This window comes from Bradysia coprophila, unplaced genomic scaffold (assembly GCF_014529535.1).
Source record: "Bradysia coprophila strain Holo2 unplaced genomic scaffold, BU_Bcop_v1 contig_732, whole genome shotgun sequence".
Classification (NCBI taxonomy): domain Eukaryota; kingdom Metazoa; phylum Arthropoda; class Insecta; order Diptera; family Sciaridae; genus Bradysia; species Bradysia coprophila.
The window spans coordinates 1,141,854-1,161,439 of NW_023503972.1; the positions used below are offsets into that span (position 1 = coordinate 1,141,854).

The 19,586-nt window shown below is 36.7% G+C and overlaps 1 protein-coding gene across 11 annotated transcripts; it reads right to left on the reverse strand.

The window, feature by feature from the left end:
* Positions 1-1,610: 1,610 nt before the first annotated feature.
* On the reverse strand, positions 1,611-16,939 carry LOC119084097 (sodium/hydrogen exchanger 7). 11 transcript variants are annotated; one of them, XR_005088997.1, is made up of 14 exons: positions 16,527-16,939; positions 14,085-14,209; positions 13,819-14,007; positions 13,120-13,409; positions 12,608-13,058; positions 12,282-12,547; positions 12,156-12,207; positions 12,062-12,091; positions 10,986-11,098; positions 10,815-10,923; positions 8,278-8,382; positions 5,502-5,573; positions 5,406-5,437; positions 1,611-4,331 (listed from the first exon to the last, which is right to left on the reverse strand). XR_005088997.1 is itself a non-coding variant. In XM_037193944.1 (13 exons), exons 1-12 carry the CDS (start codon positions 16,780-16,782, stop codon positions 5,426-5,428), a joined length of 1,998 nt encoding a protein of 665 aa, XP_037049839.1. In that variant the 5' UTR covers positions 16,783-16,939; the 3' UTR covers positions 3,715-3,975; positions 5,406-5,425. The 11 variants fall into 11 exon arrangements, 10 of the variants coding, with proteins under 10 accessions (XP_037049839.1, XP_037049838.1, XP_037049836.1 ...); XM_037193944.1 differs by lacking the exon at positions 5,502-5,573 and having other exon boundaries at positions 3,715-3,975; XM_037193943.1 differs by lacking the exon at positions 5,502-5,573 and having other exon boundaries at positions 3,715-4,331.
* Positions 16,940-19,586: the final 2,647 nt, after the last annotated feature.

Below are 19,586 nucleotides of genomic sequence, written 5' to 3' on the forward strand. Positions count from 1 at the left end.
GAAAAATTAAGTGGGGTTACGTTGACAAGTACCGCGCGGAATGGTGTTAAGGAAACTCGCGCCGCGTCATTCACAATAATCCACAAAGTGACATCTTCCTTATACAAAATGTGTCAAAATGATTATTATTGTGAATGACGCGGCGCGAGATTCCTAGCAGCCCGCGGAATACCATAAGGAATATGCTTGAGGTGTCTCAATGCAAGTTGCAACGTCCTTAGGATTTTTATATTTAACAAGGAAAATTTACAAAACCCTCAAGGGGAAAATGGGCTCCAAAACCCAAAAAACCAAGATTTTTTTTTTTTTTGGTTTTTCGAAAGTCTACTGTTACTGTACGGTAATTGAGTGCATAAAGAGGTCGCAAAGTGGCGTACTGATGTCAAAAATAGATTTATGAATGTGGCAGTAACGTTTTGGAACTTTATACCGTATAATGAAAATGATCTATTGTTTGAAAAAAACCGTACACCGACACCATTTTGTTTCACAACGAAGAACGAAAAAAGTTGTTCTTCAAAACAAAAAAGAAAAGAAGAATTTTTGAAGAATGTTGTCCTGTTCAGGAAATATTTGATTTTTTCATGTTAGTCCGATTTTCCATTTTCCAGAAAAAATTTGGTTTCTTTGTTTTTCACGGTGCGCTTGAATTGGACTTAATTAAGAGTGAGATGTGAATTTTATTCTTTTTTAATGTTCCTCGTGTTAAACAGAATCTTTTGAGCAAAAAAAAGTTGGTCGTAGACGGTGACTTTTCCGAGTTAGAGCACATCGAAGTGAGGTCAGATGCGATATAAGAGTGTTTTCTGTATATTGAGACTATTATTGTGCCACAGAGTTGACATTCTTACCTTTACAATAATACCATGCAAGCCCGACTTCAGGTAAAATTATAATCGTTTCTTGTATGGCGCAAGTGTTTAAGTTCATTATTTTACAAGAAAACATTTATTTCTATTTTCAAACTTGGACAAAATGCCTTCTCATCTCACATACTTTCACAGGGGTTCTCTGTGGATGATCTTTGCCATTTCGAATAACCTTGCACTTGATCTATGGAAATCACGCTTCACTCGGGAGGTAAAAACTTAGCTGTAGCAGAATCTGTTGTGACTTTCTTTCATTTTTTTTCTGTCACTGAAAAACGTTACGTAAATTATGAATGCTTCCTTATGGGGTTCTCACTTTAATTTACTGTCACATAATTTCAAGATTGAACACACCTTGATATGAGTAAGTGTCACCATTGTCCATCGTGGTGTATTCTCAGTTCTGCGGAACTGCGAACCGTCCGATGCTTCGCTGAACTAGAGGAAGACACTTTTGGTATAATATCTTCCCATATTTTATTAAGCTTTCCATATTTTTGGCATTTTCTTTAATAATAGTAAAATTTCGGAAAATTCGTGAAAATTGTTTTCCCAAAATTAGTCTTTGATTAGAGGAGAAGAAGGCAAATGAGTGAAAGAAAAACGGCCATAGTCGTATAATGATTTGAATATTTTATTTTTTTAAATCAAACAGATGAACATCACTAAAATTTTTACAAATTCGGCTAAATCATTAATTTAGTGTTTCAATCAAAACAGTTTTTCATTCAAGAAAAAACCTTTTTTTCAATTATAAAACAAACTAGCGAAGTTATCATACTGTAAATAGAACCCAGTCTTGTTCCGTGATTTTAGAGCAAAACGTACTTCAGTGAAATGGTGCTTATATGAATTCGAAATGTTCTAAACATCCGTCAAAAAACGTTACTTTCAGCTAACAGATTGTTTCACCACACTATTGTAAGCCATTCCATGAGGTACTTACTGCTCTTTAAATTAACTGGCACACCACACGAGGCTATAATGTCTACAGCACCACATCCTTTTGAAAAAGCGCTAAACAAATCTCACAAGAGAAATGTCTGTAGACCAAGCTGTCGACGAAAACAGCTATTTTCCTAACGAGTGCGTGAATGGAAATTTTGAGCAAAATATGTGAAAATTATCAAGCCGGGGCGAAGCACACATCGTATGAGCCAAATTTTAGTTATTATAATGCACAAGTTAGGAACAACATTTTATGTACCACAATGGGATCATCACTTTTACAAAGGGTCACATTTACGAACTATAGTGCTTAAAATTCTATACGAAAATCCACTTTCCGCTTTCCTTCGATCCCACTGCTGTACATGCATTTTACACAAGCTGATTCAAGCTGATTGACCAATGAAATGTCACAAATTTCTTCAAGTTCTATCTAAAGTTTTCCTGCTACCTGCGAGGCGTAAAATCGGTGGCGCAGGCTGGTTCTTCTTTAGTCTTTTAATTAATTCTAAGTTTTAATTCAAACGATGCTATTGCATTTTGAATGCAGTTTTCTTAAGTTAAGTTTGACCAGAATTATTTTCAAGTTTGATAATATTGTAAAAGTTCAAATCTAGTACTTGGTTTGTTATGTAATAGATTTTTTGTATAAATGTGGCAGCGCTCCTCTCTGCATGTATTTCTTTACATTACGTCTTAACAGTTTAAATATATTCTTTATATAATATTATAGAGAAGTGGCTCTTACAAGTGAACGTAAATCTATGGGTATGACACCGTCATAATCGAAATTGATGCAGATGGAGAATGCAAATTTTATGATGTAATAACCATACCACCATTGGTGGTCCCTAGTCAAAAATAGTATAAATTGTAACAAAACAATTCGCCTAGTCGGTTGGCCTGTAGTCTCACTGGACAATTTTTTTGTGTAACAACTTCACATTGATTCATTCCCATGAAATGTCACAGCAGTGAAGTTTGTTCATGAAAAAATAATTCAGTGACACGTAACAAAACGTACTAAAATGTAATAGTCTGGGAGAAAAACTTATTACATTTCAGTATTATCAGTATTAATTTCAAAAAAAACCTTTTCCTATTCCGCGATGTGAGGGTTTGTATTGCATTGGAATAACAATGCGTCTAGAATAACAATAAATAGAAATATTTTGTGATATTTTCCGGTGGTTATTAATAGCCAGATTTTTTTTTTCGAAATTGGTGGTTGTTGCCCCACAGAAAATGTTGCTTTGATTCAAAATCGTGATGCAATTGTGGAATTATAGCGTTCGTTTCTACAGGGAAACAAGTTTGCAGAAATCATTTGAGATTTAATGAGAATATCTTGGAAAGTCGAATATAAACAAACACTTTTTGGTCATATCTCCCTGAGACGTTATGCCAATGACCTCATATTGGTGTCAAACTACGCGTCTTGTCGATAGCGTTCAGCAAAGAAAAAGTTTAGTAAAATCGTTCCGATTTCGTGAAATAAACTAGAATTTTCAAAAAAATTCTAAAAACAAGCTTAAATTTGTATAGTGGTATCTCCCCGAGATTTTCGGCCACCGACCTAATATGTGGAGTCCACATTGTGGACTCTCTCAAGGAAAAAAAAGTTTACTGAAATCGGTTTTTATTTAGTGAAAATATTTCGAAAGGTCTCAAATTAGCTGAAATTACAAATATGTTTTGGAAATGTCCACCTTTTTACGGGAAATGATAATTTGGTACGCCTGTGGCAAGATAGAAAGAACATGTGACAGTTGGTACCCACAAGAGAGAATGGAACCAATTTTATATGCAATTCTCTCACATACGCTTCCATAGGTCCCAGCTGTCATTCACATGCTCTCTCTATCTCGCCACAGACTTACCAACTTATCATTTCTGTTTTTTTTTTTTTTTTTTTTTTTTTTTTTTTTATCAAAATCGAGTGGGGTTAAACCCGTAGACCTACCTACACTTGGTATTACAATAGATTTGTTTCACAGCCTAAAAATAAATCTTTTTTTTTTGTTTAAATATTTTTTTACATTAAAATTTCTTTTCTTAAATTCTACATTTAATAAGGATTTTATAGATTCTTTCCGTAAATACCTGACAGACGAACTCTCGTTGCTACTGGACACTCAATTGTTTCCAATATTTCCAGCTACGACGAGAGTGCAGCATTTAAATTAATAAAAAATAATTATTTTGGTGTCTTTGCTAAACAAAAAGTTCTTCGAAATTAACAGAAAAATAATACTAAAATCCTTAAGAGACTTATTGTACGTTACGTAACTTATATATTCAACATTAAATAATTAGCACAAAAAATTAAAAACATAATGTAACGAAAAAAGCAGTCAAATTTTTGGTAAAAGGAAACACAAAGAGTAATAACTATTAAAGCTGGCGTTGTTAAGTAATGGTAGTGTACACTGCTGTCTTCCTTGGATATTTTGTTGACGTGTGGGAAGTTTATAGTTCGAGCCGAAGGCGAGGACTATCACCGACACGCCAAATCTAAAAATTTCCAAGCAAAATAGAATTTTTCAAGCTTGCGGCTAGAAAATGCAGAAACGGGCGTCGGGCATAATGATACATTTTTAGCCCGCAAGTATGAAAAAATTAATTCAATTCGAGTCGAGCCCAAGCAAAATATTAGAAAATATTTTAGCAAAATCTTGCCTACTGAGAGCAGCAAATACGATAGTCGTGTGTACAGAAGAAAATCTCGATTAGGGATGAGCGGGTTGCCCAAAGTTGGTAAGAAAAAAACGACCCGATTTAATTTTATCGGGATTGTGAGTTCTCGGGTTTCAGAAAAGATAAAGGTTTCAGTTTCGAGTTTCAGTATCATCGGACTGCGAAAATTTAATTCAAGCTGTCACTCGAAGCACTCTTGCTTGAAGTGCGTTGGCGAAATGTAAGATTTAGCAACCCGCACCGAGGCCGAAGTTGACAACACATTGAATGCGCAAAATTTCAGGTAAGGATAAAGTTATGAACAAAATGTACGGTAGTGGGATCTTCATTTTTAGAAACGTCACTTTAACGCACTAGTACGTAAATATATGAAAATCTACTTGCGCACTACTTCAATCTCACTGTTGTACATATAATAGTTGTTTTCTCCTCCGGCTCAAGCTGGCAACCTCTCATTCGCTGAAAGAGCCCTTTAGCATAAGTTAGGAACAACGTTTTTCCTCAACGACATGGGAAATAAGCGACGAAGTCGCGATATTTTAACACTAGTCAAGACACTAGTTAGGAAATGGTTATTTATGACATCGAGTGCAAAGTATTTTTTTATGGTCTAGATGTGTAATAATGACAAGAGGCCTCATCGTGAGTACTTTGCACCGAGATTCGTACAACGATTTGTACAACTGAGGCATCTAAAATTTGCAAATTGTACATATTATGATGCTGAGTTGCATAAATTCATTTTTATAGCATTGCAATGTCAGCGGAGTTTTGCGAGAGTTTTCTGAAGCATAAGCTTGCTGTATCTAAGAACGAACTGGCTCATTACATCAAATTGAATTAAGTGTATTCACTAACAAAAAAACAAAACAAAATTAGTAATCGTCGTACTTGTAGTATTCTGATTTTGACTAAACTTTCACCTGAAAATAAAACAAAAATGAAACAAAAAATTATATTACCACAAAATAAACAATTGAAACGTACAGTACTCAGGACGTGTTAGTTGTTACCATTTCTGTACAAAAGTGTTCATATATACAATAAACTGGTTGATGTCTTTTAGATCAATTTTTTTTTTGGAATGCAGTTGAGTCACAATATATTAGCATGCAATATGAAAAGTTTACATTAAAAGATGAAAAATTGGCAGCATATCGCTAGATCGAAACACATTTTATGCGAGTCCTACTCTTAAACTTAATTTTGATTCTCACTCTCTCTCCAAGAAAAGTCTCTTCCATTTTAGAAGTGAAAAATTAATGACTTGAAGGTTAACAAACGACTCTTCGCTTTGCTTCAAAAGATTTGACGAATTTTTAGGATTACTAAAAAAAAACGTCAGGAGACAGGGAATTCATACAAATTTCTTTATGAACCTATGACAGGTGGGATGTCCACTTTACAATAGGTTCAAAGGTTATTTCAGCTGTCAAAATGTCATTCACAGAAACATAACCAAAAAATCATTGTTGTCGAAATAGTGAGAAAAGTGTTGAGGTTATGGCTCTGTAGATGCTCTTGTTTGTGTAAGGCTTGCCAAAAATCATTTTTACAGTTTGATGGAGCAGACTGATAGAAAATTCCAAGGTAATGGGCGGAGGTAATGCCATATATAACCGAATCAGATATGCAGTGACACGAAATTATTTCATAAACGCCACCTCTCCCATTCTTTAAAATCAGAAAATTGCTTAGAAACCATCAGTTTTGTGATAGGCGCAACATATTGTGAAACACAAGCAAATCATAGTCAACCATTTTAAAAAAAAAGGTGTCCTTAGCATCGAACTTTTGTATTAGGTCACGCGTCGAATGGCATTACCTCAACCCATATATTTACTTTGGAAAATTCATTTCTTAAACGTAGTCTGCCGGGGGCTTCTGTCAAAAAGAAAAAAGGAAAATATCTGACTCCTACAAAACATTACTTTGAGGTCGAACCTCACCATATGGTGGAAATTGTATTTTATTCGTTCGCTCATAAGAACAAGGATTACTTTATCCTATCTTTCCGGAAAATGGCAGTGACAATGTTTTTCCCTAAGCCCTTATAATCTGAAACCACATTTGCCGAGGTCGATCAAAACTGCTACCAGCGCTGATCAACAGATCTAGAACTAATTTCCTATATTGTCTCATGTAATGTCTCATGCCATGGATTGTTTTTAGTTAAACTAATACCATTTCTCGATAGGGAGATCTCCCGGATCTCCCTTATACTTTCAAACAGTTACAAACATTTATCACAAAAATCAAAACTTGGTTAGTCGTAGCGTTCCGCACATTGTCTTAGTAGCAACAAAACATTTTTAAACTTATTGGTTTGCATGCATAACCTCAGTTTAATCATTTTAGTCAGTGTGCATCATACTAAAATTGTTAGAAAATTGTTATTCCAGAACTAAAAGGTACCGAAAATTAAGGTGAAAACACACAGGTCATTTCAATTGTCGATATCAATAACACAGTAACAATGGCTTTTTTCTCTATGGAGAAAGTGTTGAGATCGACAATTAAAATTGTTCGTGTCTTTGCAGCTTTAGAAACAATTTTGCAAAATATTTCTAGTTTGTGGTATGCAAGTTAATAGGTTTCAAATCGCGGTTTTTTTTGGTTCTGAGAAGCACATGGTCTTATCCTAATTAATTTCTTCGGATCAAATACCACACCACTGCAAATCAGTAAATATTAGGCAAAGCTGCGTATATTGCGAAATCCACACCAACTTTTCATGAATAACTCAAAAAATTATTAAAAAAGAAAAATTCTTTTAGTTTCGAAGCCACTAATGTTTCATATCAACGCACTTCAAGCAAAAGTGTTCAAAATCGACAGCTGTCAAATAGAGTACTATTTTGTATAAAATGGGTTTTTACAGTGTTTGACAGTTGTGTGACACCTTGTCAAGTTTCAGTACCCTATTTAGAGTACCACTCATGCTTGAAGTGCGCTGTGCATATGTCAGTCATTTTTGTGTCGAAGCTTATACTGTGCCTACACACAACGACGCGAAAGTGACAGATACAAAATTTTTATTTTGTTCTTTGACATTAGGACAAAAGAAAAATTTCGCATGTGTCATTTTTGCATCGCTGTGTTAAGTCACAGTACCAGCTGGTACGTTTCCTCATACATGGCTAGACGACGCGACGTCTAGTAGACGTGTGCTTTCTTATACAGTTTTGCCGGTATCCCTCGAGTGAGTTTGACTGTTATACCGTTATGAGCACGTAAGTGACTCTATATAAAGCTATAGCGGCGACTCGAAGGAGACATAATTAAAATTTTTTATTTTGTCACACTGTCAAACTTGACAGAAGAACAAAAGATAAATTTGAATGAGGCATCCTTCGCGCGTCGCTCTGTGGAGCTACAGTTAGAATGTATATACCAACCGAGAGTATGAATGTGTATGGATATGTACGGGGTATAAAACTTCGTCACAAAATCTTATGGCACTTGACTGTAAATAATAAAATTTTAACAAAAAAAGTATTTTGCCTGAATTGATCCTAAAGTGCTGTAAATACCGCATTTCTTTGAACGTTTTCTTATAAATATTTTTTGCAAACAATCTGGATTTCGCCATATATTATATCGAAAATTTGTTAATTTGGATTCTTTTTGGTTAATATTTTGGATTTTGTTAAAATAAATAAAAAAGAAAAGAAACTTTCAACCGAATCATCATTCTTCAGTCCCGATTTTTGTACGTTGCAGTAAATGAATTTCGATCGTCAGACACTAATCGAATACTTACACGACCGATCGAATTACGATGTTGATTGCCGCTTGCATTGCCCCAATTGTCGTTACTGTTTATGCAAAGATCCGAATCGGAATCAGCATGGCGTATGTCACGTTCCTAGAAATTTTTATTAGTGAATTTGTGTGAAGATGAAATGGGTTTTTATGACACTAAATTGAAAAGAAAATGGAAAAACGGGGATCATACAACGTTGACGTGGAAGGGGGGAAGTCGATAAAAATAAATAAAAGGAAAGTGATGTAAAGAGAAGTGAGCAGTTGAATTTCAAGTAGGTGTAATATTTATGTATGCAATGGTCTGATGCTAGATGCGATTTTCTATTGTTTTGAAATGGATGCCTGCTGTGAAATCGGATAGCCACTTAATGAAATAAAGAATTTTTAAAGCGAAACAGGAGTTACACTTGAGAGAATAAAGCCTTTTGCCGTATGACCTACACCTGTATTTGATTGATTGCTTACTAAAGTAAATGAAAGGTGTGAAAGGTCGGAAGTTCAAGAAATGTTCACAAACATTTTGGTTACGGAAAGCTGTATTCGTTTCCAATATTCACTTACCACAAATTACTTGATACATCAAGCTAAGGTTGGCGATAAAGTAGAAAAAAGTTTGTTCTACAATGTTGCCAACCTTAAGAGAGGAGGTCTGCCAAAAGTTGTGTACTGCCGTAATTCTCATCAAAAATTTCAGATGTTTTTTGTTTCAAGAATTTTAAATTTTCATAAATCGTGGACGAGCGTTAACAAAGCTCCCGTGATAATTTATCACCGAAAAATGTCATCAAATGTTTGAAATTGTAACATAATAATAGTCTTCGATAATGCATGGATCTTGTTGACAGTTTCACCACTTGTCAGCAAAATTTCTTTAGCTGAATATGGCGCTGTTGTAACTTTCAGGGTAAAACTTCACAAAACCACCATATTCAGCTATGGTGTCGCTTTTGTAGCTTTCAGGGTAAACTAGTACGTCGTCCCATGCCCTATTCTATCACCACAATAGTGTGCACTGTCGAGTTTTGCAGCATTCGTCTTAAGTTTCCTAGTAAAGAGAAGTGCTGATAGGACATGGATTTTGTTGGTCTTTGCTTCAATTGTCAGCAAATTTTCCATAGCTGAAAACGGCCCTGCTGTAGTTTTCAGGGTAAAACTTCATGAAAAAACCATATTCAGCTATGAAAAGTAGGATAATGCTTTTGTAGTTTTCCGGGTAGATTGATACGTCGTATCCCACGCCCTATTTCGAACTGAATATCTAACTATCTATCTAACTAATTCTATTACATTTCGTCGTAAAACTACTCATCTCAGCGTTCTACATTTCCTTGCGAACCAACTTGACATTTCACAGATAATAGAGCATGGGACGACGTACTAGTTTACACTGAAAACTACGAAAGCGCCATCCTTGTTCTCATAGCTGAATGCGGTTGTTTCGCGAAGTCTTACACTGAAAACTACCAAAGCGCCATATTCAGCTAAAGATAATTTTCTGACAAGTGGTGAAAACGTCAACAAGGTCCACGCCCTATATACCCGAGTGAAGTTATTTCACCGAAAAATCAAACGAATAAAATACTGGAAAAAGTTACTTGCGTATCTGATTCGTAGAAACTTCGTTCAGGCAACAACTCGCCAAATTGCCTAAAAACAAATGTCCAAAACAGATCCTCAAAAATATTTTCCTGTAATGGGGCGTAAAGGCACCGAAACATGAAAGAATCTTGGCGCCTCTTCAGGCCCGCGGAGGCTTTCTATGATGACGTTAGCTGCAAAACCAACTTGTACAACGAGGTGTATACTTATACACTTTACAATCGATAACTAAAATTGGCAAACACCATTAATGCAAATGTCATTGTTTTCGATACAAGTGCTGAAAAGTACAGCAAATATTTGGTGGTGTCATGGGTTTTGTTGACTCTGGCGAAAACTCTTCAGAAAAATCTGTCTTATCGACATCGCAACTTTCTATATTGTAGCTGTCAATCGCGAAAAGTGACAACAAACAACTCACTGTCTAGAGGTTCTTTGAAAAATTAGAAGTCCAAGACATCGGACAGTGTTTCTGTCGTTTCTTGACATTGAAAACGCACACACAACTAAAGTAATGTAAGGTGAGCGATTGCTAGAGTGCCTTTCATAAAAACTACGGCAGCCCTCAATTTGTTTGTTTCCCAGGCGCAGATCCACTTATGAGCGGTCGTCGCGATCGACCGAGTCAGAAGGAAAAACGAAATAAAACGAAAAATAATTTGTTTTTATTAACAAACGGCTGTAACACTCAATGCTCCCCTACTACTAACAAAAAACAATGTTAACCTTGGTGGCTAGAAAAAATACGATAACAAAATGTAAAATGATGATAATAAATCATAATCAGAGATACTCGCGGTTAAACTGTAATATCAGATCGTAGAACTTAATTTAATTGTCATGTCTACCACTCACTTCTCCCTATTAAAATCATAATAATTCACATTAAATTGGTTGCGTCTGACGTTGGTAATAGTAAATAAGTTCTCATACCTGAGTCAACTGTTCGGTTGTGGTTAATAGCCTTGCAATGGGACTACAGCAATTCGGTAGTGTGTCAAGTAGAGTCGGTCTCGAATGCGTCAGGAACGGTTTCATGTAACTAAAAAATTTCATTTTTTTTATTTCTCTACCCGATAGGAAGGCTCCATGTATTGCACTCACTTTCTATCGAAATTTCCCCATACGCGTGCAAGCACAGCTTTTTCATGAGATCGTGGTGGTTGTGCTGCTGCTGGTTGTGGTTGTACAGCTTCTGTTTCTCCATTTTCTAAATCCTATGTGAAAAACAAAGATTTTTATTTTAGCAAGTTTGACGGTGACGTTCCGAATCAAACAAGAAAAATGAAAGTGCCTGGTGAAGGGGTTAAGGAAAATCGAAACGAGTCACTTGTTCTGTAAATTGGCAGAAGTTATGCGATGCACTGGTATCGGTTTCACGAGGGGAAAATGCATCGGGAAAACGTTCCGACATGATTCTCAAGGAATTTTTTGATGTCATATTCTTCGGGAGCCTTTGAATGAAATGAAATTTGATGTTCTCGGGTGAAATGTTGCCCTCTGACTCCAACTTTTTTTTCCGCTTGGTGAACAAAATACTATTCGTGATTCACTATGATTCATAATAGTTTCTGATATCAAGACATTGGGATATTGTAAACTCGTCAGTTACGACCCCCTTTTATTTCAGTTACGAGCCGCTGGTTCTATCTCAAGCACACATTTGTTTGACTCAATTTTTACTGCTCGTAAAATGATGGGCGCCTGTTACCTGTTACCCCGTTACTTTCATCACTCAGAAGGTGTATCTGCCTGGAAAAACATGTAACCTTTGTATGAAATACGACGCAGCCGGCAGCCGTTCAATTTAATTGATTTCCGAACTGATTCAGTTGACTTGGTGCTTTGTGTTGTAGTAATCATGACCGTACGTCAGTAAGCGGGCGTGACGCAAGTTATCTTACTACAAAGAAATGTCAATTTTTTTTAGTGACTAAGGATATACATTTCTGCCATTGGCCTCAATGACGCAATTTTTTTGGGGTAAAATTTTCTTCGTGAAAATTTTTGAGTTCAGAGAAGGACTTGCGTCACATGTACCTTCAACGGTTTTTTTTACTGAAATAGACTAAATGAAAAGCATCGGGTTGGATTCAACGATTGGCGACCTGTCTATGTGCAATACGTGACAATACTTCTACAAAACACACGATTACATTTAAACAAATGAAACAACGTACCCCAGTTGTATTCTCCATAGAATTGTAAAGCTAATACAATGCGCAGGTAGAACATTAGAAATGAATTCAGTTCAACAATCAAAATCCTACTTACACTTCTTATCGACTGATAGTTGAGGGCTTCATTTTCGTCGTCAACGCCAACTCTATTGTGTGTGCAAAGAAAATGATCGTTTGTAAATGCGAAACCGAGTCTCTGATCACCGACATTTCTACTTACGGAATTTTCAGCCACTTCAGGAGGAAATTGGATGCTCCGCCCTGGCATATCACCGTGACGATGACAATCATTGACGTGGTTGTCAGCATGGCTTGTCGTGCTTCGGACACGGTATTTCGGAACGCAAGACTGAACGACATGGCACCTCTCAGTCCGGCAAAGAAGAGCATGTGTTGGAAATTCATCGAAATCTTCGGTTTTCGACCCAAGTTCAGCAGAAATGCAAGAGGATAAATGTTTGCCGCCCGGCCAATTGCTGCACACACCTGACAATATTAAATGGATTAGAGGGCCAGTTGACTAAAAAGAAGAGTTTTTTTTAGTACAAATCCAGCTGTTAAGAACCACGGATCGAAATGATGCTTCGGGAAGGTGAACATGCTGACGCCAATGTAGGAAAATATGAAATTTTCGGCTAAGAAATTCAACAATTCAAATATCTGCTTCGTCCGAAGTCGTGAATCATCCGACAAATTGTTGTACGTGTAATGGGCCTGGCATATTCCACAAAATAGAACCGACACCACTCCGGTCAGTTCCGTTGCTTCGGCAATCAAAAATGTACTGTACGACATCAGCACGAACAGGGCCGATTCGAGTAGTGGAAAATCCTTGACGCGAGTAAATTTCGTCAGCAATGCCGTGATGCAACCCATTGCGGCGCCAATAATTAGCGACAACATAAAAATTCCACCGAAATTCCCCAAGGCTTTGAAGAATGCATTCAACTCGAATCCACCGGTGCTCGAATAATGTTTGCCGTAATTTTGTATCGCTCTGTCAACAGAACGTTTATTACGAAACGCGTGACACAATAATCAAATTTTAATCAACAAACCCGCTGAGGACTATCGCCACTGCGTCATTCAGAACACTCTCACCAAACACCAGCGCATACAAATTTACATCGACCTGTAAGTCACTAAAAATGGCCAATATTGTCAGTGGGTCTGTGGGTGATATCAGCGCACCGAAAAATAATGTATCCAGGAAAGTGAAACTGTTGCTCAGCGCTGCCGGCCACAGTTTAACAGCTCCGTACATTAAAACGCCAATTAAAAATGCGGATATGGTGGTTCCAATAATAGCGAATGTAAGAATGGCCCCAAGGTTACGAAAGAAGTATTTCTGCGGTTGGGAAGTTTAGAACACCTCGTCACCTTTATCGTTTCGCTAGGACGAATTTTGAGTACTAAAAGATCCGCTCGATAGTCTGAAATGCCCAAAATGAAAAGCACGGAAAACTGTATTTTAACGGTTGTAGTCGTCCAACCACTCGCCACTCGAATAGATTGTGTAATTTGTTCATTTTACCGCATTTTAGTACGTTTTTAGTACAGCGCTGCTGTAAAGTCGATCTGTAAATTTCACATGAGATGTGCGTAGCTCGGTCTGTAAAATGATGAGTTGTGTTGGTGCATACATCTCACAATCCACGCTCTATACAGTTTTCGATGATCTTCATTTTTCCGACACAACGAAACCGCCGACCTTCAAGTACTTCAAAATCGATACGTCATATTGTTGAAGCACTTACCCGCTTGAGAGAGTACCCGGCATAAAATATAATTGGCGGCAAAATGATATTGAAGAATATTTCCGGGTCGAATGTTGCCTTCAGATCCATTTCGTTATCTTCCAGCTGAACGACCTGACCTCGAAATGTGTAGGCGTACGTCTCGTTTGGTATTTTGTTTTGATGGTCTGGTTGCAGCTTTCCAGGAAACTGGAAGATTTGTTTCGTTTCATTATGTTTCAGATTGAGAGTTGTCCACACAGTGTGGACGTGACCTTCACACTTACTTTCAGCCATAACGTGTCCGGTGGTAAACTTTGATTGAACTTTGTGTCATTGTCTGCCTGAACATTTAAATGGATGACTGGTGTAGTCGTTCCAGCGTATCTGATTATGGCACCAACAATGAGACCTGTAATGGGTTTGTAATGAGCAAACGTAAAGGATGATTTAAGAAAATCTAGATAGATAGAAAGAGAGAGACAGAGAGCACCAAGGATAATAAAGTGATGCTCTTGAAACACTTGGAGCAAATCACAGTGTGTCCTGGTGGAACAGACACAATATTCTATGCTGGTCCTCGAGACTTCCGAAAAAAAATATTGTCGAACGCGATACTATCACGATGATCTACACCTACCGACATAAGTACCAAAAACCTAGTAAATGAAATTCCTAACAAATGTAGAGCTAACCTCATCGGCATTGATGTAAAGTTTATTCCGAGTGAGTGTTTCTTGATAAAGTCAGTTACGAGCTCGCTTCCAGTTACGAGCTCGCTTCCAGTTACGAGCTCGCTTCCCAGTTACGAGCTCGCTTCCAGTTACGAGCTCGCTTCCAGTTACGAGCTCGCTTCCAGTTACGAGCTCGCTTCCAGTTACGAGCTCGCTTCCCAGTTACGAGCACTGAAAAAGAAAACTGAGTCACCACGAAATACAGGAGGTAAAACTAGGGGCGCGTAACTAATAGTCGTTTGTTCAACAAGGGAAGAAACGTTGGATATTATATTTCGATGGTGTTGTTTGTGACCAGAGCATAGCGAGTCCTATAACCCGAAAAAAAATAAATTTTCAACTTTTTCCCGAGGTGAACAGCCACGTTTTCCACAACAAAAGCTTCCGAAAATTGAGCCGAGGGGAGAAAATAACTACTTTCTCGCCAGCGTTGTGAAAAATAAATAGAGCTCATAGCTGGCCTGCACACTCTATAATGGATGTAACTTTCAATTTGTCAGCTAGCTAAGCAAAATGCTGTTTCGCATCTTTCTATAAATCCGGTACACAATTGAATCTATCATTGAATCTATACGTTCCATACGTAGCTCGCAATCTACGTAGTTTTGTTTACCTACTCTTGTTAAGTATTTGTTTAGTTGAAAGTGTCCGGTAACTACACCAGTGTCTTAGAATATATCATGAAATATTCATTTCAATATCTAGACTAAACAATGATGGATAACATTCCATTCTCAGATATATTACATTACATTATGGTAAACTGTTCTCACGATTCGCGTTGTGCATTGATGTTGTGTGGTTGGAGAGACTCAGTGAGTCAATGTATCAGAACGGAGAAGGAAAGTGTGTCCACTAAAATGCGCTATAATGATAAGGGTTGATTCATTTTCGCTTTGTCAGTTGGCAACGCTTTTGTAAATCCAAGCGTTTAGTACGACGTAAGCTTATAAATGTCAAAAAGCCTGGCGCGAAAACTACGTCGAAACGCTGATTTGAATTGTTTATATGGGAGTTCACCAAGTGTGACGTATTTGTTTTTTTTTAGATGAATGAGAGACAGTTTTTGCTCCGTTTGTATCTTTTGTCAAGTATGATCTAATTGTCCCCAAAATGCCTTCCCCCAAATATATTTGTGTAACAGGCGCAACTTATAAAATTATAACTTATAATTTTATAACTGAAAATCGCAATCACCCTACAGATCGATGAAAAGAGAGGATTCGCTCAGTTCCGCTGTGGCCACGGCAGTGTAAAGTTAATTTGGCAAAAGCAGTCGATTTGACAAGCGGCCTAATGCCTAATGCATGAAACGAATATACGTGAATGTATTTACGTCCTCTGAACATTCCTAGTTTACTTTAAGTGTCCATACCACTCAACAAAAAGTACTCCCCGAGAGAGCCGTGAGAGAGCAAGCTGTCAAATAAACAAAGAAAAAATTGAAAAAATTCAGTTTTATCTCTCACACGGAGTACTTTTTGGTAAGAGGAAACTAAGCATTACTCTGCCGTGATTTAACGCAATGGAAAAGAATGAGATATATTGACGAAGAGTGAGTTATCTACAACTGTGCTATGGGAGCAATGTAAATTGAGAGAGCGAAACTCGCTCTACGAAGATACTGTGTGTGCATGAAATTGGATTAATAATGTCGAAAATAGAGCTTCTTCATTTTCTCACACTGTACATTGGTACTTTTTGTTTAATATAGACAATGTGTCATATTGAGTACAAACAAAATTGATTCATCGTCGTCGAATTTTTCAGCAGTAATTTAGCCACAGTTTTACACTGCAGTTAACTATTAAATTACTTTGCTTTGTTTTTACATAACAAAATTGCGACGAATTTTATTTTTATTGCGAATCACCCAACATACCGAACATATAACATTACCTAACCATTCAATATGTTACGATGATAGAAAACCATGGAAGTGATAATAGAAAAAATCAATAACAAACAATGTTGTCTACAATGTACTGAATTTACCATATATCACAGCCAATCCTGTCTCGTGCAGCCAGGAGACCCGATGATGTTTGAATAACCAAATTGTCAACACGGTCAATGTCAGCAAAAAAGTGTACAACAATAGGTTCAAACTATCTATTCGATGATTAAAATTTGCTTTTGCATCTAATTCAATGTCTGTGGCTTCACTGTTACAAAAGATGAGCCAATTATCACATATGTACACTAAACTAACTAATATAGCAACTGGAAAAGGTTTATTTAGTCGGAACATTTTCGACTTTTCTTTCAATTTGGAATTGGAAAATTGTTATTTTGATAGTATAGATTCTGTGAATACTATTAATGTTATTAATACAGGTCTTGTCGACAAAAAGTTTCCATCGCACTTGACAGATGATACCAATCTACCAAAAAAAAACCAATCAGCTGTTCCGTCACTTTTTATCACGGTCACTGTTTCAAAATGTATTCTATCTTCGTCTCTTTTTAATGACAGACGTTATTCCATCGTCCCAGTAGAAAAAAACATTTTGCTATTAACATTATTGGTATCATTGGTATACGTACAGACTCAGCACCAAATTCAAATGTCTGTTAAAATGTGCCACATTTGTCGTTTAAAAACATTCCATAACTGTCGGTACAATTCACCCATTCACCATTTTGTGTCGCGATAATTTAAATGGTTCAATGACAACTCTGGTACCCAAAAATTCGTTTTGTTCTGATTTGGCCCCAAGTACTGATAGCTTGGTGAATTGTTTCCCGTTATGGGATATGGCATACATTGTATGAGTAAACTGTTCGGGGTGTATGAGAATATATTGGTCAATGTGTTTTTGTTTAAATCAGAGAATAACCAATAAAGCAACGCATTTCAAGCAAAAGTGGTCAAAGTCGACAGCTGTCAAATAGCGTACTATTGTGTATGGAATTGTTTTTAACACACTATCACCGGTCAGTATCCTATTTAGAGTACCACTCATACTCGAAGTTCGTTGGACAAGGTTAAAAGGTTGCACAGAAGATAAGAAGATTGTCAAGCCGAGACGAAGTCAAGATTTTATGTACGGCAGTTGGATTCTCAATTTTGCAGAGGTCACTTTTACGATTTCACTGAAAAATCGACGACACGAAAAACGACGACTTCCGAAAAAACGGCGAGTTCCTGAAGAAAAGTTAGTCGTCGCCGTTTCTTCAAGAACTTATCTTTCCTCCGGGAAGACGTCATTTCTTCTCGTCATTTTAACATTTCGTACAAGGAATATAAAAGGAATATTAAATGAAAAAAAAGGTGAGTTGACTACTCGCCGCTTCTTTAGGAACTCACAGTTTCTTCAGAAAGTCGTCGTTTCTCGTATCGAGCTCAGTGCAAGCAGCAAGCATACGATTGGTCAGCCTTGGCTTCGCCTCGAGATGACAATTTTCACATGTATTGCGCGTTAGGAGCACATGTCAAATTTCATCCACAGAAGGCAACCACAAGTTTCAGGTTGACGAAAATTATAACGAAAAATGTGCAAAGAAATTTGTTGACATTTAGGTTATGTTCATCTCTGTGGATGAAATCGTTTTCGTTCGTATTGTCAAAGTTCGGGTTTACAGTTAATTATAACAAACATATACATACAGACTCGCTCTAGCGACTCTAGCGATTTCAGAATGTGAGAAAAATGTAACCTGAAAGCATGCCAATCGTCAATGGTGGTGAAACGACGAGGACAACACTGACGGTTCGAAATACATGTGGTATATAAAACACATTCCGAGGTCAATAGTTACTTGACCGACATTGCCATTCCAAAATTTAAATTTTTTGTCTCAAATTTTTCTCCGTTTTTTCAATTTGAAAAATCCATTTTTTTATCCAATTTTATTTTAATTTATTGATCTAAAAAATTCATACCAAATTCCTATAAGTAAATTTTCCAATGTAATTTATCATACACCCACATGAATGGTTTCACACACTCTTTTATTTGAGTCCTTTTTTAGAATTTATTCTTTTCATTTATCCTTCGTCTTGTTTCACAGTTTTATTGCCCAGCCCAAGTCTTTTGTCAGGCGAGCACTGTTCCACACTCAATCTAAATCTAAAATTAGATTGGTTGATCTAAACGGTCGAGAAGATAAATATAAACTATAGTGTTCCCAAGAGTGTTCAAGCGCGATGAGAAAGTAGTTTGATACATGTGCTGTCGCATACGTAATTCAATTTGCATTAAAATATATATTCGTCTGTGATGCATTTTTTTATACGAAAAGCCCTACGAAATCTGTGTACATCAGGACAATATATAATTGATTTCCCCATGCTTGAGTAGCTGTAGCCCCGTTTTCTCGATAGAACTTTTAAAAAGAAAGCTTGAGTTAGAGCATATAGAGACCGGAATATTTTTTTCATGCGTTGGTAACATTTGAGGAAGTGTAATGCCATATATTGCATATCTTCTTCAAGAAATCTAGCGCATTACAGCGATTTTTTTAATAACAATGAGTTTTTGATATTTAACCGCATCAAATCAATATTTCCTAAACACAAAAATTTCATCCGACGAACACACAAATTCAGTAGCACCGACTTCCATTTGAGGCGGGGATGTCGAGTTTCCCTTTAGTTTAAATTACTTTAATTTTTACTGCAGCTCCACACAGCGACGTACGTACGTGTCGAATTTCTTTTGTTCTATTTCAAATATAACATTTAGAACAAAAGGAATTTGATACGTCTCTGCTGAGTGTACTCAGTGAACACTTTCAGAGTAATTTGGGCGAAAAGTTGATCAGTGAACACTTTCAGTCCATTAAGGCTGCTAATGGTATTATTGGTACCAAAATACTACTCTATTTGACGTGTAAAAACCTCTATTACCCTGCTAGGTGCTTTGACACGTATAAAAAATATTTGATAACTGAACTACCGAATGTAGTTATTTTTAACTGGAATTGAGAAATTTTTAAGATTGAAATTCCTCTCCCATTGTTTTGTTCACTTTATTGAGTAGGTTAAATATGAATTCCGTTACAGCAATTTATGTTTCAAATTGTTTATGAATCAAAGCTTTAGCACAAAAA